At 49.1% G+C, this 26,096-nt stretch overlaps 1 protein-coding gene, 1 long non-coding RNA gene and 1 other non-coding gene across 7 annotated transcripts; 1 reads left to right on the plus strand and 2 right to left on the minus strand.

The window, feature by feature from the left end:
* Positions 1–1,563: 1,563 nt before the first annotated feature.
* LOC148007335 (uncharacterized) lies at positions 1,564–3,460 on the minus strand. Its single transcript, XR_015650715.1, has 2 exons — positions 3,133–3,460; positions 1,564–2,578 (listed from the first exon to the last, which is right to left on the minus strand). It is a non-coding gene; the product is annotated as an uncharacterized LOC148007335 (long non-coding RNA).
* Positions 3,461–3,465: 5 nt separating this feature from the next.
* On the plus strand, positions 3,466–17,412 carry C1h19orf12 (similar to human chromosome 19 open reading frame 12). Of its 5 annotated transcripts, none has more exon segments than NM_001401691.2 (3): positions 3,466–3,702; positions 8,315–8,484; positions 14,542–17,412. In NM_001401691.2, coding segments are annotated over 2 exon segments (426 nt in total). In that variant the 5' UTR covers positions 3,466–3,702; positions 8,315–8,324; the 3' UTR covers positions 14,808–17,412.
* A 3,064-nt stretch (positions 17,413–20,476) lies between these two features.
* Rnu6-968 (RNA, U6 small nuclear 968) lies at positions 20,477–20,583 on the minus strand. The gene has a single exon (XR_015656165.1). It is a non-coding gene; the product is annotated as a U6 spliceosomal RNA (small nuclear RNA).
* Between the last annotated feature and the right edge of the window lie 5,513 nt (positions 20,584–26,096).

The following is a 26,096-nucleotide window of genomic DNA, read 5'->3' on the forward strand; positions in this document are numbered from 1 at the left end:
GACCTTGGGGAATTCAATATGACTGAGAGAGGAATATGGGGTTATCGAGCTTTTGAGACATCTCCCATCTCCACTAGTGATTTTTAATGTCCCACTTTGAGGAAGTTGGCACTTCAAAGGCTGGGGGCCTGGAGGTGACTCAGCAGTGAGGAGGCCTGAGGGAGTGGTGGCTCTACAAGGTAGGAATGACAATAATCCTGGCCTTGGTGACAGTGCACGGAATGCCACAGCAAACGTGCAGACTGAAAGATGTGTTAAGAACGAACTAACTTTCAGCGGGTTGAGGGAGCCCAACAGGAGGTTGTCGTCAGCCTCCAAACATCTTGGCTCTGACAGCACTTTCAGAACAGAGATTTCTCAAGACTCTGGGTTGGTGCTCCTCATGCACACATCAAACTTGACTCAGGCCTGGTCTGAGGACTCTGTGTGTGTTACACCATGGGGTGGACATGCATCTCTCAGGCCGGTGCTCACAAGTAATGCTCACGCCTGGCATTTAGCCAATGCCTGACGTTATGGGTTTGTCCTAGTTGCTTTTCTCATGCTCTGATAAAACATCATGCGTGACCAAGGCAACTCATAAAAGAGATGGTTTGGGGTTGGGGATTTGGCTCAGTGGTAGAGCGCTTGCCTAGCAACCACAAGGCCCTGGGTTCGGTCCCCAGCTCCGAAAAAAAGAAAAGAAAAAAAAAAAAAGAGAGAAAGAGGGTTTAATTGGGCTTACAGTTCCAGAGGTTAGAGTTTATGACGGCAGAGTGGCAGGCAAGGTGACTGGAGCAGCAGCTAGAGAGAGGCTCACATCTTTTTTTTTTTAAAAAAAAATTATTTTTTTATCAATTTTTAAGTGTGCTTCTGCACACAAATGCAACTGCCAGTGGAGGCCAGAGATATCAGCGTCCCTTGAAGCTGGAGTTAAAGGTGGGAGTGAACTGATCGTGGGTGCTCACAACTGAACTCAGGTCCTCTGTAAAAGAAGGAAGCATTCTAACCACTGAGCACTTTCTCCAGCCTCAGGGAGCTTATAGTTTGGACAACAAACAGGAAGTAGAGAGCGCACTGGGTGTGTCATCAGTCTTTTGAAACCTCAAAGTCTACCTCCAGTGACACACTCCCACCAACGAGGTCACTTGTCAAAACAGTTCCACCAACGGGGGACCAGGTATTCAAACATGTAAGCCTCTGTGGGTTGTTCTCATTCAACTGCCAGGTTGAACTGCAATCGTCCCGAAAAGACATGGAGTCCCAACTCTGTCACTGTGTATGCAGCTGTCTTAATTAGGGTTTCATTGCCATGAAGAGACACCATGGCCACAGCAACTCTTACAAAGGACAACATTTAACAGGGGCTGGCTTACAGGTTCAGAGGTTCAGTCCATCATCATGATGTCAGGAAGCATGGCGGCATCCAGGCAGGCATGGCACTGGAGGAGCTGAGAGTTCTACCTCTTGTTCCCAAGGCAGCCAGAAGACTGCTCCCCCCACCCCCACCCCCACCCCACCCACACACACACATGAGAATGCCACACATCCATAGAGAATGTTAACACTGCAAGCCAAGGGTCATCAAAGACTGGTACCTTTACCAGAAGCTAACAGAGACAGAAAGGAATCTTTCCTACAGGATCACGGAAGTGTCTTAGTGCCTTCAAGCTGCTGTAACAAAATAGCAAGGGTAGGGAATGGAGCAACTGAACTGATTTCTTTGGAGACCAGGAAGTCCAAGATTAAGAAACCAGTAAGTTTCATGTCTAGTGTGGCCAAGCACCTCATAGATGGGGGAAGGGGACTATGAGCTCTCTTAGGCTTCTTAGATGAGGTCACTAGTCACCTCCCAAGGGCCCACTACCAATACTTTTCAGTGTGTGAATTTGGGGTTATGAAGGAAGAAAGTTGCGGGAGGGTCTCCATGTGTAGCCTAGACTGGCCTCAAACTCTTATGGGTTTACTTGTTTATTTGAGATAGGGTTTCACTATGTAGCCCGGGCCATCTAGAATTCTCTTTTTATACTAGGCTAGCCCCAAACTCAAGAGATTGCTTGCTTCTGCCTCCCAAGTGCTTCGATTAAGGCTGTACATCACGCTGCACCTGGTAGCTAGCTATCCTCAAACTATTGAGCCTTCAGTCTCTGAAGGATATCTTTCTGAGTGAACGTACACATGCCGTGTGCCTCTTTCACAGACGACCCCAGCCGCTAGTCTAGGACCTTTCTAGCTGTCAGGGTGATCATTTTATGACTTCATTCGTCGTTGGCGTGCATGTCTTATAGCCTAGCCTCTATTTTCCACTGAATTTTCTTTTTCCTAATTATCTCTACACGCTGCTAGTACTTAGGCAAAGGAGAGACAACAGGCGAGTCTGGTTCTCGAACGTGTCACCAGAGGGCGCTGCCCGCGGGGGACACTGAAGCGCCTCACGTCCTGGCCGGGCTAAGAGCAGCGAGCTAATCTATTCTTAGCCCCAGTTAACTTTGGCTCTTGAAAGTCACCCAAACTCAGGCAAAAGCTCCTACTCGAAAAGGCAGAGAATTTTCCACTCCAGTCAGGAGAAATCTTGATATTAAAAGGATCTCGAAGCTTTCTAGGAAGACAGAAAAGAACAAATAATATGACTTTGCACAGGAAATCACCTGTGTGCTCCCAGCAGCTCTCCACCTCCCCGACTCGGCAGATCGCGGTAGACCTTGGACCTAGACTGGAGTTTAGTTTCTATTTGGGTGGCATTGACCAGACCAGCCCCTCTGAATTTAGTTTGTCAACGCCAACCGTGCCTACTCGGCAAGACTTTGCTCAGGGTTAAAGTTCACAGTAGAGGGAGAGTTTCCAGAAACCTTTTTCGGATTTGGCATAGTTCAGGCCAGCCCTAGAGTCCTTGGGGCCAGGGATCAGGGGCTGCTCCCTGGGCTTCTCTGGATTTTTCTGTTACTCTTTGCTCTCTTCCCTAGTGGCTCCCTTTGCCCTGCAAGTGGAGCAGGCTCCTTTCTAACCCTACAAGGTCTGAAAGCTACACCAGGCCCTGTGCGCGCCCCCCTCCCCGTGCCCAGCGTTAATTAACCAGCTCCTGACAGCTCAGCCCCCTGTAGCATCTCCCACTCCCAGGACCCTGGGGGGAAAGGGCCCTGGCAGGTCACAGACCCAGCGCAAAGGGTGATCGAGGAGAACCTTCCAGGTGCGGTCCCAGATCCTAAACGTGTGATTGGGCATTGAGTTGGGTGGCCAGGCGGGGTCGGGAATGAGGGTCAGCCGGGTCCTCGTGAGACAAAGTCCCCTCTAGATGCTCCCCATTCCCGCAGGGTCATTGCTTCCTAGTCAGGGTCTCGGTGTCAGTCAACCAGACGAGGGGCGCAGAAAGGACGCCTTGCCCGGCCATCAAGATCTTTCCTCAGGTCTGGTCCAACTTGAGGACCCGGACCCTTGGGGACCCAGAGTTCTACGACCCGGAAGGCCGGCGGAGCCGGAAGGTGGAAGGGCGGAGCCAGGGAGGCGGTGGCCTGTGAACGCCTCTCTGGAGCCCGCAGAGCGGAGTTGGCCTCAGTACCCGAGCGTCCCAGACTCCAGCACGGTAAAGGTGCGCGCGGGGAAGCCGGGGTCTGAGGAGCCGGTCGGGGACCCTGCTGGAGGTGTCTGGCACACTGCTGGAGCTGTTCATCTCAATGCAAAGGAGCCGAAACACTGCCGGGCCTAAGCTGCAGCGCCGAGGTTGGAGTAAGGAGCTGCTCCTAGTGCTTCCAGCCGCAGCCTGGCGCTCGGGAGTGCGCATGCGCGGTGCGGTGGCTGGTATAGCGTACGCCAAGCGCTTAGCGGACTGCAGTGCCTGGCCCGCCGGAGGGAACCAGGGCTCTAGCTTAGGGATGTCGGGGGCTCAAAAGGCCAGATTAGTTGGAGCAGTTGTTGAGAAGCGTTCTGCTGTAACTAAGTAGATAAGGTGTATATGCTCGGCCCGGTGCAGAGGGCACGGTGCTGCTGAGTGTTGGGTGTCCACCCCAGGCTAGCCAAGTCTGCGAGCTATATAGGGAACCTACCACTGACCGCTTCTGATCTTTCAAGAGAAATCAGGAAGATCTAAGATGTATGTAAGATTTTATTATTGCTGTTATTTTTAGACAAGATCTCACTATGTAGCCTTGCCTGGTCTTGATCTGATAGTCTGCCTACTGTAGCCTCCCCATGCTGGGGTTACGGGAGTGGGCCAACACAACCTCGGTATCTTCTTATTTTTTTAAATACCAACAGTCAAATAGTTAAACAACTTTGTGGGTGGAAGAACAGGATGATGAACTTTATAGAGGACAGCTTGGGGTCTGTAAATTCTGGAGAGAGGAGCAGGATAGTGATTTCTGGCCAAAGACCTGATTTCCACTCAGTTTCTGTTTCGTTTCTCTACACCTCCATCCCCTTTCCCCCTGACACACTTCCTTCCTCTACACTGGGGATTTGAATCCCAGCTTTGCTATAAAGAACGTGGAGAAAAGAACTGTTACCCTAAGGCCTTCTCCTCTGTCCCTCACAACTTCACTGGACTCAGTTCAGGCTGCTGTCCAAAGGTTTGATATTTTACCTCCTTTGTGTATGTCCCAGAGCTCTGCTGTCATCTTCCCACCAGTCTGGGTGACTGTAAGACATCAGGGGTCCCAGTTAGCATGTCTTCTCTATGGCTAACAGGTGGACTTCCAGTGACCAGGACCTGTTGTGGGGACAGCATTATTGAAATAGTTGTTCTCCTGAGAGAAGGACCTGTCTTCTGCACCCCCATCTCTTCCTCACTTACAGACAGACATGGGCTCTGGGAAGGAGAAATGGGACATGTTCCCTTTCGATCTCTTGAGTCTGAAGAATGCAGGAAGTGAGATGATTTCACACAGACTCGGGGTCCCAAACCTTTCACAACAAAAAGCCTGTTGCTGCCGTAACTTTTGAAATTATTCTTCAAGAAATCTAAGCCAGCCTTGCCGTGCACTCAGAGACTGCAGAAGCTCAGCTGAATGGAACCTTTCTTGCCCAGTTCTCCTGTCCCCTGGCCCCTGCTAAAGAGCCTGGTTTGTCTTCTGGCAAAGGCTTGTCTGGGCTTGGTATAGATCAAGAGTGGCATATGCATGTTGGTACCTTTTCTGCTCCGTGAGTTTTGACTTAACGTTATTCAGAGCGAGGCCTGAGGTAGATAATCCTCTGAGTAGGTAATCAAGGGTAAAATGGGTGAATGCAGTACCCCTCCCTCCTCTCCCACAGTTTTACATTCTGTAGTTCCGGCTACCCACAGCCAAATAGTAAGTGAAAAAAACATTTTTAGAAACAAGTCATGAGTTTTAAATACTATGCAAGTTTTAAATCGTGGATTGTTCTATGTGGTTAGAAATTACATTCTGAGTAGCGTGATGAGCTCAAGTAACCTTATTTTATTTAATAATGGCCCCAAGCGTAGGGGTGAATAATCGTGTTTTCAGGCATCCTCTGGAGTCTCTGAATGTATTCCTTATGGATTCAGGGGCTGCAGTGTGCATCTCTGTCCTAACTCCTTCACATGGCTTGTCTTGTTAGGAAACCACAGTTTTGAGAGTGTGGATCCTTACTCTGATTTGGAGTGGTACCTGTGTGCCGGTGCTGAAGCTGGCCCTCAGAACCAGAACGGCACAAGCCTTGCACTTCTGAGTATGGGTGGTGTCCTGCGGTCCTCTGAGACCTGGGCTGCTGCACCTGACAAGAAAGGACAAAGCTGGGTGTGCACCTAAACTAGGAAGTGGTTAGCTGGGGGCGGGGTATTAGTCCTTTGAAAGGAAGGTATTCATCTGAAGTTTATCAAAATAGATAAGAAAGTCAGAGATGGGGGTTGGGGATTTAGCTCAGTGGTAGAGTGCTTGCCTAGCAAGCGCAAGGCCCTGGGTTCGATCCCCAGCTCCGAAAAAAAAAAAAAAAAAAAAAAAAAAGAGATGATGGTGCAAACCTACAGTACCAGGGTTTAGGAGCCTGATACAGAAGGGCCACGAGTTCCAGGTTAGCCTGGGTTACATAGTAAGGAAGTCTGGAAAAGGGGTGGGGATGAAAAGAAAACAGGACATTTCCAGGGCCAGAGCCCAACATACAATATCCAGAAGTTCTTTTTTTTTTTTTGTTCTTTTTTTTTTTTTTTTTCGGAGCTGGGGACCGAACCCACGGCCTTGCGCTTCCTAGGCAAGCGCTCTACCACTGAGCTAAATCCCCAACCCCCAGAAGTTCTTTAACAATAGCCTTTATGGCAGTGCGATGGCTCCGTGGGTTCCTTATAAGGGCCCAGAACTCCCAGAGTCTCAGGGACAATTTTACATCAAGAGGTTCTGACTCTGCGTAGTTCTTGGCTATCAAGAGAAACCAACCAAGCCCAGCAGAATGGAAGGCTGTTGACAGTAGCCTGGGATTCCCTCAGGAAGTTCCCTCAGCTGACTAATGTCTCAGCCTCCTGGGAGCAGAAAGTGTCACCACTGCTGCTTTTTCTCACCAGCCTTATGAGGTGGCCTGTCAGTGCCTGGGCTCTCCTTACCTGCCAGTCCCTCTGTGGGGCACCACACCTCACCTGTGGCTGTGCCTCTGCCAGGAAGGCAGTGCACCCTGGTCCTAGCAAACTGCTCTTAGGATCACTGTTCTTCAGTTCTTCAGGGCTGTCTGTTTTTCGTGTATCTTGCAAGCCCCTGGCAGGCTTTTGTTTTGAGACAGGGTCTCTTGCTCTGTAGGTCAGGCAAGCCGGGTCTCACTGGGTAGCCCAGGCTGGCCTCAGACCCATCTGACCTTTCTTCTTCTACTTCCCGAGTGTCAGAATTGCCGCTATGAGCCACCATGCCAAGCACCAAGCCTCTGGAGATCTTTGCTTTGTATGGCTCTGTGATTGTCTCATCTTGGTAGTTCATACTGTTCCTGGTTCTTCTTTATTATTAATTGGCTAAGTGATCATTACTCTCTCTTTTTTTTTAAAGATTTATTTATTATATATAAGTACACTGTTGCTGTCTTCAGACACACCAGAAGAGCCCATTGGATCTCATTACAGATGGTTGTGAGCCACCATGTGGTTGCTGGGAATTGAACTCAGGACCTTCGGAAGAGCGGCCAGCGCTCTTAACCACTGAGCCATCTCTCCAGCCCTCATTACTCTCTTTTATGCTGGTAGAGAGCCTAGCTATCGAATCCAGGCTGGCTATGGATTCATAAGTCACCTACTTTAGCTTCCCAAGTACTGAGAACACTGCCTTGTGGTCCCGTATCTAGCTCTTGTGTCTGCCAGTAATGTCCCAACAGGGTCTGCAGTGCCAGCGGCTCTGTCCCATCAATCAGTTACTCTATCCCTCCTGATCATCCTTTACAAGAGCCTAGCCTATCAGTGGTCTCTCTCCATCTTTTCCTTTCCTTTTCTTTAGCACTGTTCATGCCAGACACATGGCCTCCCATAAAGAATTATATGTCCTGTTTTCGCTCTATCTTCATGCTAAGTATCTGACTCTTGGCTCCAGCTTACCCAGCAAGCCAGTGCCAGTGTGGCCTCAGAGTCTTGTCCTTTCCCTACTTTCTGCCTTGACTCAGGTACCTTGCCCCATCAAGAGGCCATCTGGTTTTGACTTTCCTGTTCCCAACAGCCTTCCTACGTTGGAGGTTGTGTGAACCACTCGACAGGGTGAGAGGTTGGGTGAGAGGTCAGGCTTAGCTTGCTAGGGACTGGTAAAGCCTGTGGCTGAGGCTGCTTCCTCATCTGTCAGAAGTCTGAAGTTAATCAGAGGGCAGAAAAGACCTTTCATCCACTCGGCTGCTTCCGTAGCCTGTTAGCTCATGCCCAGCCTCTTGGCTTCCGAGAAGCGCAGAGGGCTGTGCCTGTCTGACTCGCAGGAGGCCAAGCAGTTCTTCCCAGAAGATGGGAGCTCTTTCTAAAATGTTATATAAAGTGTCACATTTGGGTCAAAGTACTCATACGTGTATTAAAACTCCCTTTCAGCCGTAAGGTATGGTGGTACTATCTCTCCTGTTAGCCCAGCACTCAAAAGCCCGAGGGAAAGCGATTATGAGTTTAGACTGGTCTGGAATATGTAGCAGGACTTTATCTCAAACAAACAAACACAAAAACAGGGACTGGAGAGATGGCTCAGAGGTTGAGTACTGCCTATCCTTCCAGAGGACCTAGGTTTGATTCCCAGCACCCACGTGCTATCTCATAATGGTCTGTAACTCCAGTTCAGGGGATCGCTGTGTTCTGAGGGCACAGACATATATGCAGCATAACACCTGTATACACTTTTTTTTTAAAGTAGACAAAATGGACAAACATGAAGAACCCACCTATCTCTTTGAATCATCTCTTAAGGTCTGCCGAGATGCCCATCATGGTAGATGACATCATGAAGCTTCTATGCTCCATTTGCCAGGAGAAGAAAATGAAGGCGGCCGTCAAGCACTCTGGAAGGGGTGCCGTGGTCGTGGGGGCAATGGCCTTCGTCGGCGGTTTGGTTGGTGGCCCACCAGGATTAGCTGTCGGTGAGTGTGAGTGATTTTACAAGTACAGCCTGCCTTGGGGCTCTCATAAAAGGTCAAGGTTTGGGCCTGTCATTGCTGCCCTTGGGAGGCAGAACTTGGAAGGCTCAAGGATAGCCTGGGCTACATAGTATATTTCGGGCCTCCGGCATGCTCGAGGTTTTTGGAACCACATGGAAGAATGACCTGGTAAGTAAGAACGGTGCCTACCATGTGACCTATGCAGGGAGTTCACCAGGCTCAGTCCTGTCTGTATGGTATGGTAGCTTCTTCGTAATGCAGTATTCTCTTGGCCTTGGTGTTGGTACCTCTCAGAGCCTGAGGGCACCTTTCCTCCAATGCCCTTTCTCTAGAGATGCATCCTTGAGCCTAAAAGTACTGGGGTGTCTGGGTCCTGAGAAGGGAGCCAGAGAGGAAACCAAGCTCGCCAAGTTCCTTCCTTGAGCCGGAAGCAGAAGTGCCTTTGTGAGCGCTCTCCTGCTGTGAGAAAACACCAAGACTGAAAGCAACAGGGCGGGAAAGGTTTATGTCAGCCTGAAGGAGAGAGAGCCAGGGCAGCACCTGGAGGCAGGAGCTGAAGCAGAAGTCGTGCCATGCTTCTTTCTGCCCCTCTCGCCTCACCCTGCTTGCTTTCTCCCGCGCAAGGTGTGACTAGCATCCCCACACGGGTTGGGCACCGACCGTGGGACGCTGGGTGATTCTTCACTGACTCTGCTGTGTGCTGACAGCCTAGGCGAAGGGTTCCTTCCTTGACCCCAGTCTTCCAAAAGTTCTTACTTGGAGGCTGGGCAGAAGGAAGCGCTTCCTCCCTGCTCTCCTCCCCACCCCCCATCCCCCGCCCCCAGCTCGCTCTGTTCTTCCCTCTAGTGGCAGTGTTGATATCCGAGAACATTGCATTAAAACAAAGCTACAAGGGTTGGGGATTTAGCTCAGTGATAGCGCGCTTGCCTAGCAAGCGCAAGGCCCTGGGTTCGGTCCCCAGCTCCGAAAAAAAAAAAGAAAAAAAAAAAAAAAAAAACAAAGCTACATTTCATAGAAACGGAAGTACAAGCACGGGTGGCCCAGACCTTCCTCTTTTGTGTTTTTAAATTCTGCGAATTCAGTTGTCTGGACATCAACTTCTTCCCACGACAGGAGAATACAGCCTACTTCTTAACTTTTCTTTTTTTTTTTTTAAAGATTTATTTATTTATTATATATAAGTACACTGTAGCTGTCTTCAGATACACCAGAAGAGGGCATCGGATCTCCTTACAGATGGTTGTGAGCCACCATGTGGTTGCTGGGAATTGAACTCATGACCTCTGAAAGAGCAGTCGGTTGCTCTTAACCGCTGAGCCATCTCTCCAGCCCCAGCCTACTTCTTATTTCCCTGGAGATGCCCTCTCCTTCCACTCCTACCTAAGTGTCCTGGGGACGCTTGGCTAGGGCTGTTGTGGCCTCTAGCTATGTCCTGCCTCTGTTTTAGCAGTCCATATTTTATTCAGATTGAGTTAAGCTGACAGAGAGCAGAGTCTGTCTGGACTTGCTGCTTCTGGCCCCTGGTCACTGTGGATACTTTGTTATCTTTGAAAAACCCAGGGATTCTCCTTTCTCCCAGGGTCTGGAGCAAGTTGTGTATTGATGTCCTGATGTCCCCACTACATGAAGTGCTCTTGTAAATGGAATATTGATGCTCCGTGACAAGGTAGTGCAGACGCTTGCCATACCGTCAGATCGAGAGGTTCACTGGTGTCAGGAGGAAAAGATCAGTCAAACTTGTGTATGAACCGTTTTCCCTTCCTGGGATGCCTCTTTCCTTTAGAGACCAGAGGAGCAATTTGCTTCCAGGGCCACATTGCTTGGATTCCAAGAACATAGGAGTCAGACTCTCTCTTCTGAGTCCAGCCTACAAGTGGGTTCTTCCTGGCATAAGCTGAGTGGTCTGTTTACTTAATTAAACATTTATAAAGTGATTACTTTTATGTGTATGGATGTTTTACCTGCCTATCCACAAACTGTATGCACGCAATACTCACAGAGGCCAGAAGAGGGCGTCAGGTTGCTTGGAACTGGCGTTAAGGATGGTTGTGAGCCACCCTGTGGGTGCTGGGAATCAAACGTTTAGCCCTCAGCAAGATCAGCCAGTGCCCAGCTCCTAACCACTGAGCCAACTCTCCAGTCCCACCTACTTTCTTGAGCTATGATCACTATGTACCTCAGGCTGGTCTGAAACTTATGTATCCCAGATTGTAGTTCAAAGCTGAGTTCCTCGTGCCTCCAGAGTGCTGGAATTACAATCATGATGGCCCCAGTATTAAAACAAGCGAAGAGGAAGGCATCTCCCAGGAGTTCTCAGTGACCATGCGCAGTGCCACCTGTTCCTGGGCCATCAAGGAGCAGCTTTCCTTTGAGACCGGAAGCTGTGCTCCCAGGCTCCTCCCCATTCCCCTCTGCACACTACCACAGCAGCTGCTGGCTCTGAAGTACCAGGAGAGCAGGCTTCTGCTCAGTGCCCCCTGCGTTCTCCACCGTAACACATACCTGCTCTCTCCCGCTAAGGCTAACTTCCTGTTTAGCCACAGCCTGTCCTGCAGTGCACCTCCCTTAGACACACTGCTCTCTGGGCGCTCTGTTTTGCTGGTCCCTTCTCTGCTGTTCCTAGCTTCCCTGTAGAGGTTCTGGGAGCATTCTTTGGCCTTAAGGGGACCCAGCCCCATCTCGTTCTGACAAGCCCCATTGGCTGATCTGGCAGCAGAGGGTGTGATCAGTGCAGTGGATGCTTAGATCCCAGTCAGCAGGTGGGTTTCTCAGTCGTTCTGCCCCGCCTTACAGATCCAGCATTAGGTTGCCTAAGCCTCCTGGACAGCAGCCAGGAGGAAGTATGTTGGCCCAGCCCACCTTGTTCTTACCTGAGACCTGACACAGTGACAGGTGCGGGTTACCACCTATCTCCAGAGTGAGGTCCTATTCTCTGGCTTCCACCTAAGGCAGATGGGGCGCTAACTTGCCTCCCCAACTTCCACGCTAGGCCGTTTCCCTTCCTCCAGGGGGCGCTAAGGAGCTAGCCTTGCTCCCCTCCTTCTGCTCCTCCCTGCCCCACTCCCTTAAGATTCTGGTTCTTCTGGTTCGATCTTTTCCTCTGTTCACAAAGAACCTCTGGACAATCGTGTTGATTTTTGGTCAGTGTTCATTCATAGACACCACTATTGCAGCTACTACCAGCACCAAATGGTCACCCTCTCGTTTTGCCTGCACTCTCCTCCCGGGGTGCCGGGACGCAGCCCAGATGACTGGTTACCTGCCTACCTCGCACCAGGGAAGATGGGGCCCTTGGATGGTGTAGCAGAGTGAGGAGGATGCCCACTTTGATGGGTAAAGGGTGTAGAACACCGTCTGCCCCTGTTCTGTAGGGAACGGGTCGCCAGTATTTGTCCAGCCTGGGACTCCCCATCTGCGTTTCTGTTTGCGGTTACTTGAATTTTAAAAAAAAACCGTTTCTGGAAGAAAAAAAAAACATTTCACTTTGGAATAATAATAGCTAGATGTAGAAGTTGCAAAGAGTATAAAGAAACCCCTATGTGTCCCTCCTAGTTTTAGTTTTAGTGGGAATGTGTTTCCCGGCAGGCTGTGGGGACCGAGCAACCAGCACTAATGCAGTGCCGTGAGCCATCTCTGTTTGACTGACCAGTGCACGGTGGCCTTGTTTTTCTTCCAGTTGCCACTTTTTTTTTTTTTTAATTTTGGGAGAGGGTCTCACTATGAAGCCTTGGCTGTCCTGGACTTTACTATGTAAACTAGGCTGGCTTTGAACCCACGAAGATACCTTTGCATTTGCCTCTTAAGCATCTGCCTTCCAAGTCCTGGGATTAAAGGCGTGGGCCACTATGCCCAGCCGACACTTTTTTTGTTTTGTTTTATTCTGTTTTTTGTTTGTTTGTTTGTTTGTTTGTTTGTTTTGTGACAGGGTTTGTGTGAAGCCCTGGTTGTCCTGGAACTCGCTCTATAGACCAGGCTGGCCTTGAACTCAGGAACCTGCCTGCCTCTGCCTCTGCCTCTGCCTCTGCTTTTGCCCCTCTGCCTCTGCCCCTCTGCCTCTCTGGCCTCTCTGGCCACTCTGCCCCTGCCCCTGCCCCTGCCCCTGCCTCTCATGATGAGCTTCTCATGAGTCCTGAGGTGAAGCACCTTCTGCATCCGTCCAGGGGTACATGACACCCTGTGGCATCTCCAGTGAGACTGACCTTGGTAACTTGGTCAAGGTCATGTGTGTTGTGTTTTTCCACTCTTAAGATTTCGGCTTCTCACCCCATCCCCTTGGGAGTGACTGACTAGGTCTATCCGGCTGCATCTGTGACTGTCTGATTGCTGAGATGTACAATTCATGGGAGGCTTTAGAGATACAGAGCTAATGTGCCCAGTGGCAGCAGCAGTTTTCTGGCACACAGAGAAACCCTGTCTTGAAAAACAAACAACAAAAAATAAAAAAGTAATGTTTCCATGGGGGAGAGATTCTGTGAGGGGGGCAGGGGGATGTAAATAAGGAAAGACAGACAGACAGATAGACAGGCAGACAGAACCCCCTCCAATGTTTCTAGCTGAGGATGCATGTCTGCTAAGAGAGCTTGGCTGGCACTTGTGAGCCACTCTCCCACCCTTACCCACAGTACCAAGCGCCTGGAAAAACAACGAACGCAGAAATCTAAAAATAGTGTTTTCTGACTGGGGTAGGTGGCTGGTACACACTTATGACACTCAGCTGAGATGCTGAGGCAGGGGGATCAAGAGCTCTAGGCTATCCCTGTCTCCGTAATCCAAAAACCAAAAGCAGGAGAAAGTAAAGCGAAGCCCCCTTTGGAAAGAGAAACAGTAGATTAGGTTAGATTTGTTTGAAGGGATGGAATGAAAGAGTCTCCAAGAGAAAGACTTGACTTGGGGTTGGGGATTTAGCTCAGTGGTAGAGCGCTTGCCTAGGAAGCGCAAGGCCCTGGGTTCGGTCCCCAGCTCCGGGGAGAGAGAGAAAAAAAAAAAGACTTGACTTGCTCCCGGGGTCATTCCCTTGTGAGTTCTTAGGGAGTTTCCTAGGCTCAAGGGCGTGTTTCCTATCACCCACTGAACCGACCAACTTGACACACGCTTGAGTTATTTTGGAAGGGGAGATCTCACTAGACAGGCCTGAGGGCAAGCCTGTGGTACATTTTCTTGATTGATGATGGATGTGATGTTGGAAGAGCTTGGCTCATTGTGGGCTGTGCCATTCCCGAGCTGAGTGCTATAAGAAAGCAGACTGAGGGGCTGGAGGGATGGCTCAGCGGTTAAGAGCACTGACTGCCCTTCCAGAGGACCTGAGTTCAATTCCCAGCAACCACATGGTGGCTCACAACCATCTGTAATGGGATCTGATGTCCTCTTCTGGTGTGCCCTCTTCTGGTGTGTCTGAAGACAGCGACAGTGTACTCGTATACATAAAATAAATGCATCTTTTCGGGGAAAGAAAGAAAGGAAGGAAGAAAGCCAGTGAGCAGCCAGCACTCCTCTTTGGCCTCTGCATCAGCTCCTGCCTCCAGGAACGTGATCTGAGTTATAAGATGAAATTAACCCTTTCCTCCCCAAGTTGTTTGTTGTGGTGCTGTTTTTTTCACAGCAATGGAAACCCCTAAGACAGCCACACTCTGGAAACAGTTCAATCTCCCAGCCTTTCCAGGCAATGGGTCCCCCTCCCCCCCAGAAGATGCATGTCCCTCTTAGCTTCTCCTTTGTGGAGACAGATTGTTCTGGGAGTCACAGGAGTGGGGGTGTTCTTCAGCCGTGAGGGGGATCTTAGTTGGCACAGTTCTGCGGTAGGGAGGGTGTAACTTGGAGGGGAGCATTGGGAGAAACAAATTTGAGTATCAATTATCTGGACCGAATGGACTAGAGAGCACATCGACCTTTGCCCTGCTGAGTGCCTGGCAGAAGCCAAGCTTGCTGTGACCTGCTCGTGAATGTGCCCACTTGTCATGACAGTGGCTACATTCTTGGCAAGAAACAAAGGCCATCGTTGGAGAATGAGGCTGACTAATTGAGTCCTTCCTTGTTTTCCAGGGGGGACTGTTGGGGGCCTGTTAGGTGCCTGGATGACAAGTGGACAGTTTAAGCCCGTTCCTCAGATCTTAATGGAGCTGCCCCCCGCTGAACAGCAGAAACTTGTTAACGAAGCCACTGCCATCATCAGGAACTTGGACTGGACAGACGCTGTGCAGCTGACCGCTCTAGTCATGAGCAACCAGGCCATGCAGCAGAAGCTCTTGGCCATGCTAACCACCTATGTCACCAAGGAGCTGCAGGCTGAGATCCGCTACGATGACTAAGTCGCCCCCCCCCCCCCGGGGAATGGGGGTTTCATTTTAGATTATTCTGTGGCTCTCAGAAGGTGGCCAGGGAATGGGGGAAGCCTACCAGGTACTTCTGAGAAACTTGTATATTACCAGCACTGGTTGTAAGCTGGCTAGTACATCCTGTTGGACTGTCCTGTTGGAGAGGCCTTGGGCGTGCATCTTGGGCTGTGTGTGCTATGGGGAGGTACAGGCAGGCCCGCTGTAGGTCATGTGTCTAAAAGAAGTTCTCATGCCGTTGGCCGGCCAACTCTACCAAATGTTCCTCTTTCTGTAAAGAGTGTACCTCCAGGTACCTGTCACAGGATTGGATCCCCTTAAGCTCTGGGGTCTCGGGGTTCAGAGCCAGCTCTTGTCAGGATTCTGTTTACCTGTGAGTGTTTCCCTTCCTTGGCCAGGGACTTCTCAGTGGTCTCATGATGAACGGTCCCTCCTGTGAGTGAAGCCACAGATGACAGGCGGTCTCTGTGCTCTGCCACTGGCAATGTCCCCCAGGCTCTCTTGAGTAACTTTAGTTAAGTTTCTAGGATCATTTGCCTCCCTATGGAAAATCATGGCACTTCTTTATCTTTTATTTTTAATGTCAATTTCTGGACCCTTTTTGTTCTCTACACTTTCGAGGCCTAAGTTAATTTAGCTCCATTTTCTTTTTCTTCTTACTATGTTTCCTGGGCCAGCCTTGAAGTCCTGGACTCAAGTGATCCTGCTACGGAGCTGGGGACAGAAGGCTTGTGTCACCATACCTAGCTTTACCTCAAAGACTGTTCTACTCCACTTTTTCTGAGTCCTTCCATGGTCTCCTCTCAGCTGTCTGCAATCTATCTATAATTCATTTGTGTGAAAAGACAACATTAACAGTGAATTCAAAGACCCTAACTGAGCCAGGCGCTGTGATACTCACAGCCTCAGATAACTGAAAGGCCAAAGTGGAGCATCCTTGGGTCCAGGAATTCAAGGCCAACCCGGACATAGCGGAAGCCGGGAGATACACGAGACGTTACACACCTTCTTGGTTGGCCTTTATTTGCAGTCACAGAGTCAAGAAGCAGCAAGTGTTCTGATGAGATGGAAAGAGATGAGAGACAGGGGAGACCAAGGGAAGGCAGGAACAACAAGAACACTAGGTTAACCTCCCATGACACTGGCTCTTTACAGATCGGGCTAGCCTCTCCTCATTTCTCTAAGTGACAGTGGCTCAAATCCAACAAGTAGCTTGCTTGTTTGTTTTCCTTGTGGTGTTGTGGACGGAACCCAGGGCCTTGTATAAGCTAAGTGCCACCACGGAACCCTGCTCCCAGTCCTTTCTTGGTAGATCCTAGGCTAGTTCTCGGAGTAATGTGGGAGTCTGCTGGTTACCCCCTGAGCCCGGTCCCGGTCCTTCAGTTCTGGTTTAGTCAGTTGGTCCTAGTGCTGTCGCTCAACCAATAACATCGTATGCATTTGACTCAGTATTGGATACTTCCTTTTTATCCCTCACTGGGGATGCTCACTCATGGAGGGCAGGAGCTGTGTGCCCTGGTCACCTCCTATCTCCAGCTTGCTCCTGCCTGGTACCGTGGCTTTTATTGTGCTAGACACTCAATAAATATATATTTTTAAAGCTCTGTATTTTATATCTTCCTGGTTGGTTATTTATTTATTTATTTTTCATGTTTTGTCTATATTTCTGTAAGTATGCTGTATGTGTCTGGTTCCCACAGAGGCTGTTAAGTGGGCATTGGACCTCCAGGAACCGATGTTACTGACGATTGTGAGCCACCACGTGGGTGCTGGGAACTGAACCCAGGCCCTCTGCAAGGGCATCAATGGCTAAACAATTTCACCTCTTCTAGGTTTGAGTCTTTAAACTCGGGCTTCTCTGTGTGATTCTGGTTGGCCTCAAACCCATGGTCTTCCTGCCTCAGCCCCTTGAACTCTGAGATTACTGGCAGGCATGACCAAGACAAGACAGATAAGTGGTTTTTTTTTTTTTTGTTGTTAGAAGTCTTTAAGTTCTTATTGTTTCTGGTTTTTTGTTTGTTCAGTTCTTTTTGTTTTATTTGTTTTTTGTTTTGCTTTGTTTTGAGACAGGATCTCATGTAGCCCAGGCTGGCTTCCAACTCCAAGTAGCCAAAGATGACCTTGAACTCTTGATTATCCAGGCTCTATCACTGCTAAGTGTTGGGATTCCAGAGACACACCTTTATGTCTGGCTTCAGTAAATATTTTTGGAAGTCATGGTTTTGAAACCACTTCCTATGGAATTCCTCCAGTAACGAAACATGTGACAAAAGAGACCTAGAATCAAATTTCAAGCTTTTCGAAGCCCCTGAGCTACTAATCACAGAAGCTGGGGTTTGGCCTGGCGTCCCTAGAACCCAGAGCCCTCGCCGGAACACCGTGTGGTAGTCCCCCCGGTTTTCACAAACGTGTATGAGACATGTTTTCACCTGAAATAGTTTTAGTCCAATGTATGCTGTCTCCAAAGTGGGGCATCCCAACTTCCGGTATTTCTACCCCAAGGTCTCCCTGAATGCTGTACCTTTTCAAAACTACAACCTGACTATCGTCCAATTACTAATAAATTACTTTTCCTTGAAAAGTCATTCTCTGTGTGTTTTGTGGAAACCACTTGTGAAGGCTTAACACAGAAAGGAAGATTGTTCGATCTGTGGACAGGTAAAAGCTCCCCGGCCCAGTTCCCAATGGCCGTTTCCGACCAGCTTCAGCCACATTGCTGCCTGTCTAGCCTCCTCCAGCCCTCTGTGCGGACGTCCTGTGTAGGCGGTGCTGGGACCTGGGTTCTCTGCGCAGCGGCAGCCCAGCCTTTCTGCAGTCAGAGCGAAGTAACTGAGAAAGCTAGCGTCTTTGCCGGGCAGATATCTCTGTGTGAAGGAGGCACCTGTGGACTTCACCCCTTGGGGGTAGGGCAGGAGCGGTGGAGCCTTTGTCTCCGTATGCCTCCGTGGGCCTGAGCTGGGTAGCCTAGGTGACACCTGGAACTCGTGATGTCACTGGAAGGGATTGGAGCAGGGCTGGGAGCGGATGCTGTCTTTGGAAACTGACTCTTCTGGTTCAGCCTGAACCTCTGTTCTTCCGGCTAAACAGGAAGTGACCCCCACAGTCCCTTGCTCACAGCCCCTTGATCTAAAAGTCTAAAATCAGGACCCTACCTCCAGTTGCAATAGATCTGAAGTTGCCCACCTTGAGTATAGAGGCGAAGACACGGGTTGGCAGATTCGTGGCAATAAAATCACAATTAAGGTTTTCAGTTCAGTGTTTCGAGTTAGGGGACACTTCTTTTTTGTTTCTTTTGTTATTTTGAGTCAGGACCTCACTGTATCCCTGTATAGTCTAGGCTGTGGAAGTCAACATCCTCCTGCCTCAGCCTCCCAAGTGTTATGAGTAGGGGTGTATGCTCCGTTTTCTTTCTTTTTTTAATTTTATTTTATTTTTATTTAATGTATGTGAGTACACTGTAACTGTCTTCAGACTCACCAGAAGAGGGCATCAGATCTCATTACAGATGGTTGTGAGCCACCATGTGGTTGCTGGGATTTGAACTCAGGACCTCTGGAAGAGTGGTCAGTGCTCTTAACCGCTGAGCCATCTCTCCAGCCCGTGTGCTCCGTTTTGAACACCAGGTCAAATCCTACAATTGCTTACACCCAAGCCTTTAGAAAACTCAAGAGTTGTAATAGAATTCCCTTTGTTAGGCCTGGGACGAACCTTTATGGGGGCCAGAGAATCTGAACTGTGAAAGGAAGCTGCCTGCGTTAGCTCAGGACCGGCCACAGTTGACGGTTTTGCCCGTGCTTAGCTCTGGTGGGTTTGCCTGGCTTAATTGGTTTGCTTTTTGTCTAGGTTGGAGTTATTTTTGAGCTAGGCCTGACTGTGTAGTTAGACGCTTGCCTCAAACTACGATCTTTCTGCTTCAGCCCCTAAATTCAAAGATCACAGGCGCGCCTCACCATGGCCAAACCCACCTTTAACTCTGCATTTTAGAACGAGTCTTAGAAACCGTTCGTTCCCTTTTATTTGTTACTGATCTTTCTTGCTGAAAACTTAGGGAAAAATCCAGAAAAGTGTAATCCGTTTGCCTCTGCGGCATGTACCACCATCTTCGCATTTCTTTTTAAAATGCATGTATGTGTTTGTATGTGTAGGGGCGTTAGGCTTACATCTATGTCTGTGTACGACATGTATGTCTAATGTCCACACAGGCCAGCAGGGGGCGTCAGATCCTCTGGAACTGGATTTACAGCCAGTTGTGAACCACGGTGTGGGCTCTGTAATTGAACCCCGGGTCCTCTGGAAGAAAGCCGATGCTCTTAGCCATCTCTCCAGCCTGTCTTTATACTTTTAAAGGTACTTTCAAACTCCTTGGAAAGACTGGCAATGGTTACACAGTAACCTTTTATACTACAGCACTTGGGATTGCGTGTGGGTGGCATGGTTGGGGTCTTTTAGGCAAAAGCTTGTCATCAAAGCGCTGCAGTGAACATGCTCGTGTATCTCCGTAATCTGGGTTTTGATAGCCTTTGGATTATGACAGATTCCTCCAGAGCGAAATGGCTGGATTTAAAAATATGTGTTCTTCAATCGAAATCTCTCATTAATTTACCCTCCAAGTTTTGGCGTGCCGATCTCCTTGTGTCCTCTCAGGAAAAATTTTCCGTTTAATCTAGTTCCAGGCCTCGCTAAGAAGGGGCTCCCTGCAAGGCTGTGTCTCCACCAGTAGCTGGTGGCAGCAGGTGGCAGGGCACACACGGTGGTGTGACACACACCTGCTCCCGCTGGGGAGGAAGCAGAGGGGAGTAAGGCAAGATGGGGACCCGGTAATTATAAAAAGCAGCCATCTGCTCCGAGGCCGGTTATTAACCTGCGTCGGGTGCTGACGTGACAGCGCCAGCGAGATTTTTTCCCCCCACAGGCAGATGGTGTATTTTCAGCCAGACTTAACTTTGACTCTGTGTTTGGAGATGCACCCAGGGTCTGGAGGGAAGAGGGCGGGAGGCTGCAGGGCGAAGGCACTATGGCTAAGGATGCAAGGCAGAGGTCCCATGGCCAAGGATGCAGGATTAAGACCCGATGGCTAAAAGAGGATGCAGGAGGCTAGAGCCGGAGGCGACCATTCAGCGGCGATTATGAGGCGCCATCTAGCGGTGAACAGCGCCGCAGCGCCCTCTACCGATCACTTTGCAAAAGTCAGGATGCCGCCACAGTAGGGTCTGGTTTATGAGCCAGGGTGCAGAAGGCTGGAGCACTTCCTGAGGTTTTAAAACGCCATGAGTAGAACATCGTCTGGATCTCCTGCAGCCTTCCTTTTTTTTCTCTTTTGCATACAAAACTGGATGCTTCTTCATTCTGAGCAATCAACATATGGTAATAAGAAATACCAGAATTCATCTCATTCTGGGTCTGTCTAGTGTCTACATTTTTTTTTTTTGGAGGAAATAACTGTCTTCATTAGCTGGAAAAGGCTTCTGAGGTCGTTATGATAATGGTGGCTCGGAAGGCTGAGTTCTGCCCTGGCTAGTTGAATCACAGCCTTGGGGTTAGTTCTGGTTCTCCCAGTCTCGGCAGATGAAAGGGAAAAGGGGGAAAGCCATTCACTTTATTATTTTGGATTTTACATTTTTTTATTAAGTTTTAAGGCTTTTTTAAAAAATATGGAACGCTTCACGAATTTGCGTGTCATCCTTGCGCAGGGGCCATGCCAATCTTCTCTGTATTGTTCCAATTTTAGTATATGTGCTGCCGAAGCGAGCACAGTTTTAAGGCTTTTTAATTTATATGTGTGTGTATATTTTGTTCACATGTATGTCTGATTCTTGTGCATTCTAGAGTTGGAGTTATTATGCACAGTTATGAGTCGTCATGTGGGTGCTAGGAATTGAACCTGGGTCCTTTGCAAAGAAATAACTGCTGAGCCATCTCTCCGGCCCCCTTAATTTTTACTTAAAAAAATATTTAGTTTTGTTTGGAGTGGTGGCAAGTGATCTCTGAGTTTGAGGCCAGCCTGGTCTACATAGCAAGTTCCAGGCCAGCCAGGGATATATGATGAGGTCATGTAACATATAATAATATAATACAACAAAAATGTATATATTTAAAGTTTTATTTATTTTTTATTTATGTCTGTGCACATAAGTGCAGGTGCCCCCAGGAAGGCCAGTTATGAGGGCATCAGATCATCTGGAGCTGGAGTTACAGATGGTTTGAGCTGCCGTTTGGGTGCGAAGAATTGAACCTGGGTCTTCTGGAAGAGCAGTCAGCACTCTTCAAGCTCAGTACTATTTCTCCAGCCCCATGGTGGATCGATTGAGACAGGGTGTCATTGTGTAACCCTGCTTGGCTTGGAACTTATTATGTAATCCAAGCTGGCCTCGAACTCTCAGCGGTACCCTCCTCTGCTTCCTGTGTGCTGGGACTAATGGCCTGGACTACCATTCCCAGCATAACCGCACTCTAAAAAAAGAGTAGGGAGCAGCGAGATGGCTCAGTGGTAGACGTGCTTGCAGCTATGACCTGTGTTTGATCTCCGGAGCCCACATGGTAGAAGGAAAGAGCTGACTCCTGCTGACTGTCCTCTGACCTCTCCACACACTGTGGTGTATGAGTCCATGCATGCACAACACAGCACAGCCACACGTACACACGTTAGCTAATTAACTAACTAACTAATTAATTAAAGAAGAGCCGAATGTGTTGATGCATACCTGTGCTCCTAGAACTCAGGAGGCTGAGGCAGGAGGATTATGAATTCTAGACCAACCTGGGTTACTGGTATTTTATCTCAAAACCAAAACAAGGGCTGGTGAGATAATAAAGCTGGGAAAGGCACTTGTCACCTGACAATCTAAGTTTGAACCTCAGGACCTACCTAATGGAAGGAGAGAATGAACTCTCACAAGTTATCCTCTGACTTAATTCGCCCCCTCCCTCACCCCGTGCCCCTGTGCGCACTCGCACTCACGCACACACACACACACATACACACACACACACACAGAGGCACGCACTCACGCACATGCACTAAACATGATTTTTAAAACAAAAGCAACAGGAACTCTGAGGAGAGAGTTCAGACCTCAGCACCAGAGACAGGCAACGTGGCGTGGGTCTCTAAAGAGATCAGAGCCCCTGTGGCAGAGGAGGAAGAAATAGCTCTCAGAGGACAGGGTTCCGAAGTAAGGGTATATGTACAGCAAGCTCTGCTGTTCCCACAGTAGGTAGAGCAGGAAGGGATGGAGAGCAGGGTGTGTGGCTTTGATGTAAATTCACTTCTTGGGTGAGAGATCCTGACCCTGCAGAGTCTGTCAGCCAGGGACTCATAGACCCATCTCAGCCCGTGGGACGAAGGGAAAAGGAGGGCTGCTGCCGACACTAGGTCCGAGCAGAGGCTGGGCTCTAGCAACACATTCTTGGGTTGTTGCTGTTGTGTTTTTTGAGACAGCCCCCGCCCCCCTGCCTCTGTCTCTCTACTCTCTTCCCCTCCCCACTTCTCTTCTCTCTCCTCTTCCTCTCTGTGTAGCCCTGGCTGTCCTGGAACTCACTCTGTAGTGATAAAGGCTGCAAAATGGTTCAGCCATTTTGAGAGGCAACTTGACAGTTCCTCCAAAAACATTAAACACAGACTTGCCGAGTGACTCAACCTTTCCACTTTCAGGTCTGTACCAGGATTATCGAAAACACATGTCCACACAGAAGCTTGCTCACAAATATTCATTAGCCCCTCACTCGTGCAGGCAAAAAGGCAGACAGAAAACAAAACAAAAACTTTTATTCAAAAGATGGTTAGTAATAAAATGTGGTTTAAAAAAGGATTTCTGGGGTTGGGGATTTAGCTCAGCGGCAGAGCGCTTGCCTAACAAGCGCAAGGCCTTGGGTTCGGTCCCCAGCTCCGAAAAAAAGAAAAAAAAAAAAGGATTTCTATTGCTATTTTTCAGTGTGTGTGTGTGTGTGTGTGTGTGTGTGTGTGTGTGTGTGTGTGTGCAGGTGACTGATCCTAAGGCCTAGGATCCCCTAGAATTGAAGTTACAGGCAATTGTGAGCTGATATGTGGTGTGGGAATTGAACCCAGGTCCTTGGGAAGAACTATTAGCCACTGAGCCATCCGTCCAGCCCCCAAATAGAATATATAACAGTCAAAGGGCTACTACCTGGTCATCAACAGGAACTAAGTGTAGACGCAACAATATGGACTAACCTTGACAGATCTATCCAGGGTGAGAACACGAGTCGGAAAATGTCTTGTGCTGTTTGATTCCCTTCACATGAATCTGGAATAGGTTAGTCCAGCGAAGGCAAAACAAAAGGTTAGTGGCTGCCCAGACAAGGGACTACTGGAAGGGGCTCAGAGGGGTGTGTGAGAAGTGTCCTGAAATTAGATAGTGGGAGGACTGCACAGTCTTAGGACTGTTCTAGAAGCCACCACGTTACATATTTTAAAGAAAATGTGGGGGTTGGGGATTTAGCTCAGTGGTAGAGCGCTTGCCTAGGAAGCGCAAGGCCCTGGGTTCGGTCCCCAGCTCCGAAAAAAAGAACCAAAAAAAAAAAAAAAAAGAAAGAAAGAAAAGAAAATGTGGCAATGACCCCCAAACAAAGACACACAGGCCTTTATAGGGAACTAGGGGAATTTTAGCTAGGGTTAGGTAATCTAAAACTTCACTGGTGGGTGCTGGGGATGTTACAAGGGTGGGTTTCTGATTGGCTTGTGTCCGGATGGTCAGTAAATTGCATTCTTGTTTTTGTTTTTGTTTTTGTTTTGAGCTGGGGATTGAACCCAGGGCCTTGCGCTCGCTAGGCAAGCGCTCTACCACTGAGCTAAATCCCCAACCCAGTAAATTGCATTCTTATGTCATGATTGTTATAAGGCTGCCCGGCCTTGAATCCATGCCTTCCATCCACAGTCAAACCGAGCCAGAGTTGCCCACATCACGTCTGTTACTGCCTGAACCAAGGCTGAGTGGCTTCGTACAATGTCCTTGGTGCCACTGGTGCTCCAGCACAGAGGGCCCATCCTGAGAGAAAATATGTCTGCATCCTCGTGGTTCTCTCTAGGCTGTTCTCTGGATGGGGGATTTTATGGCCTTGTTCCTGGAATTTATGGTCTGTTCCTGGAGCTGGTGACTTATGGCCTACTTCCTGGGACTGATGACTTTGGGGGTTTTATGGTCAACTCCTGGAGCAGATGACTTTCCCTGTGAAGTCAGGCCTGGTCCTAAAATGGAGTTTATGTTGTCCTCCCTCTAGCAGCCATCTTACTGAAGACCCCATCTCTGGCCTCTATGTTACCAAACCTGGGCTAGGTCTTGCGCTCACCTTTCTTGGTCCAGAGGGTAGCACGATGCGTGCTGACAATGCTGTAATTAACTGGCTTCTGGTCACTTGCTCTGCTCGCCCTCCCCCCAAATGGCCCTGGGTCTGCATGACCCAAAGCTTTCTAGTAGACCAGGCTGGCCTTGAACTCACAGAGGTCTACTTATCTCTGCCTCCCTAGTGCTGAGATTGAAGTCCTTTGCCACCACACCTGGCCCTTCTCTCTGCTTCTTGCCTGTGGTTCAGAATGTGAGTTCTCGTAGCTGTGTCAGCCGCCATGGCTGCCGCTTGCCCACCATGACAGCCTCTTAGCACTCTGGAACCGTAAACCCCGATAAACGCTGTCTTTTATAAATTGACTTGGTTATGGTGTGTTATCAGTGCAACAGAAAGTAACTAAGACAAGGGTCCTGGAAGCATTTTCTGGGCAGATTTCTGTGGAGGGAGTGGTTGCTGATAAATTAAGGCAGGGGAGAGGTGGGAAATTCCAGGAGAGAACTGTGGGAACCAAGCTCGCCCGGCTCCTTCCCCCTTGCAACTGCAAGGTAATCTTATGGCTATACATGACTCCGTGTACTTTGGCACATAGGCTGGGCCAGGCTAAGTCACGGGATGTGGAAGTTCTCACCTTCCCCGAAAAGCTGGAAGAGTAAGAATTGCTTTCCTTTAGGGGATTTGAGGGGCACTTCTCTTCAACCTCCCCTTCTTGCTGTACATGCTGGCTCTCTCCCCCATTCAGTTCCGCTTAGACCCCATCAAGCGGCTTCTGATATAAAGCCACACCTCTCCTGATGCTTTCTCTGGTGCAGAGGCTCTCTCCTATAGCACACTCTGAAGGGCTGCTTGTGGTGGCACACACTGTAAGGATTTGCTGAAGGAGGCAGAGGCAGGAGGATCACAAGTTCGAGGCCAGCCTAACCTACACATTAGGCTGGAGAGATGGCTCAGTGGTTAAGAGTTTTCCCAGAGGTCCTGAGTTCAGCAACCACATGGTGGCTCACAACCATATGTAATGGGATTCGATGCCCTCTTTGGTGTGTCTGAAGACAGCTACAGTGTACTCATATATAATAAATAAAATAAATCTTAAAAAACAAAAGAAAAGAAAAAAAATACTCCCACAGACATGCCCAAAGGCTGGTCAGCTGCAGGCAACTCTTCAAAGTTCCTTCTTTCCAGATGTCCCAAGCTTGCTTGTGTTGAGCTGACAAACTCAAACCAGCGCACTGCCCCTCCACCCAGTGACAACATCTGTACCCAGGGAACAAACGTTGAGATAATCTCTTCAATTTAATAAGCTAAACTCATAAGCTAAGCACAGAGCTAAACTCATACGGATGTTCCTTACCAACATCACGGTCCCTGTGTGTGTGGTGTGTGTAAGTGTGCAGGGCACCTTCCTGGCTAGCACTGGAGAAGAGACAGGAGCTATGGGACATTGTGGATAGTGGAGAGGCAAAGGCAGATCTCTCCTGCTCTCCCCACAGGAACCCCTAGAGAAATGAAAAGAGATTGACACAGCAGGGACAGCCACAGAAACATAGTTACCAAAAGCCAGGTGGCGCAGAGGTCAGGAGATGGGAATGTGAACTTCTGTGTCTGTGGGATTAAGATCAGGGGATAGTTAGGGATCGGCTTTCTCTGGAAACTGAATGAACCTCAGGAGAACGGAGGGACTGTGTGTATGTGTGTGTGTGTGTGTGTATGTGTGTGTGTGTGTGTAGTGTGAGAGTGTGTGTGTGTGTTTGTGTGTGTGTGGTGTGAGTGTGGATGTGTGTGTGTGGTGTGTGAGAGTGTGTGTGTGGTATGTGGCTGTGTGTGTGACTGGATGTGTGTGGTGTGTGTGAGTGTGTGTGTGGTGTAAGTGTGTGTAAGTGTGTGTGAGTGTGTGTGTGGTGTGAGTGTGGATGTGTGTGTGGGGTGTGTGAGAGTGTGTGACTGTGTGTGACTGTGTGTATGTGG

This window comes from Rattus norvegicus, chromosome 1, assembly GCF_021556685.1.
Source record: "Rattus norvegicus strain SHRSP/BbbUtx chromosome 1, alternate assembly SHRSP_T2T, whole genome shotgun sequence".
NCBI lineage: Eukaryota > Metazoa > Chordata > Mammalia > Rodentia > Muridae > Rattus > Rattus norvegicus.

Bases quoted from the DNA above. Each gene is read 5' to 3' on its own strand.
- C1h19orf12 (XM_087591936.1), top strand. The intron at 8,485-14,541 runs GTGAGTGTGAGT...CTTGTTTTCCAG, and splicing joins CCCACCAGGATTAGCTGTCG to GGGGGACTGTTGGGGGCCTG.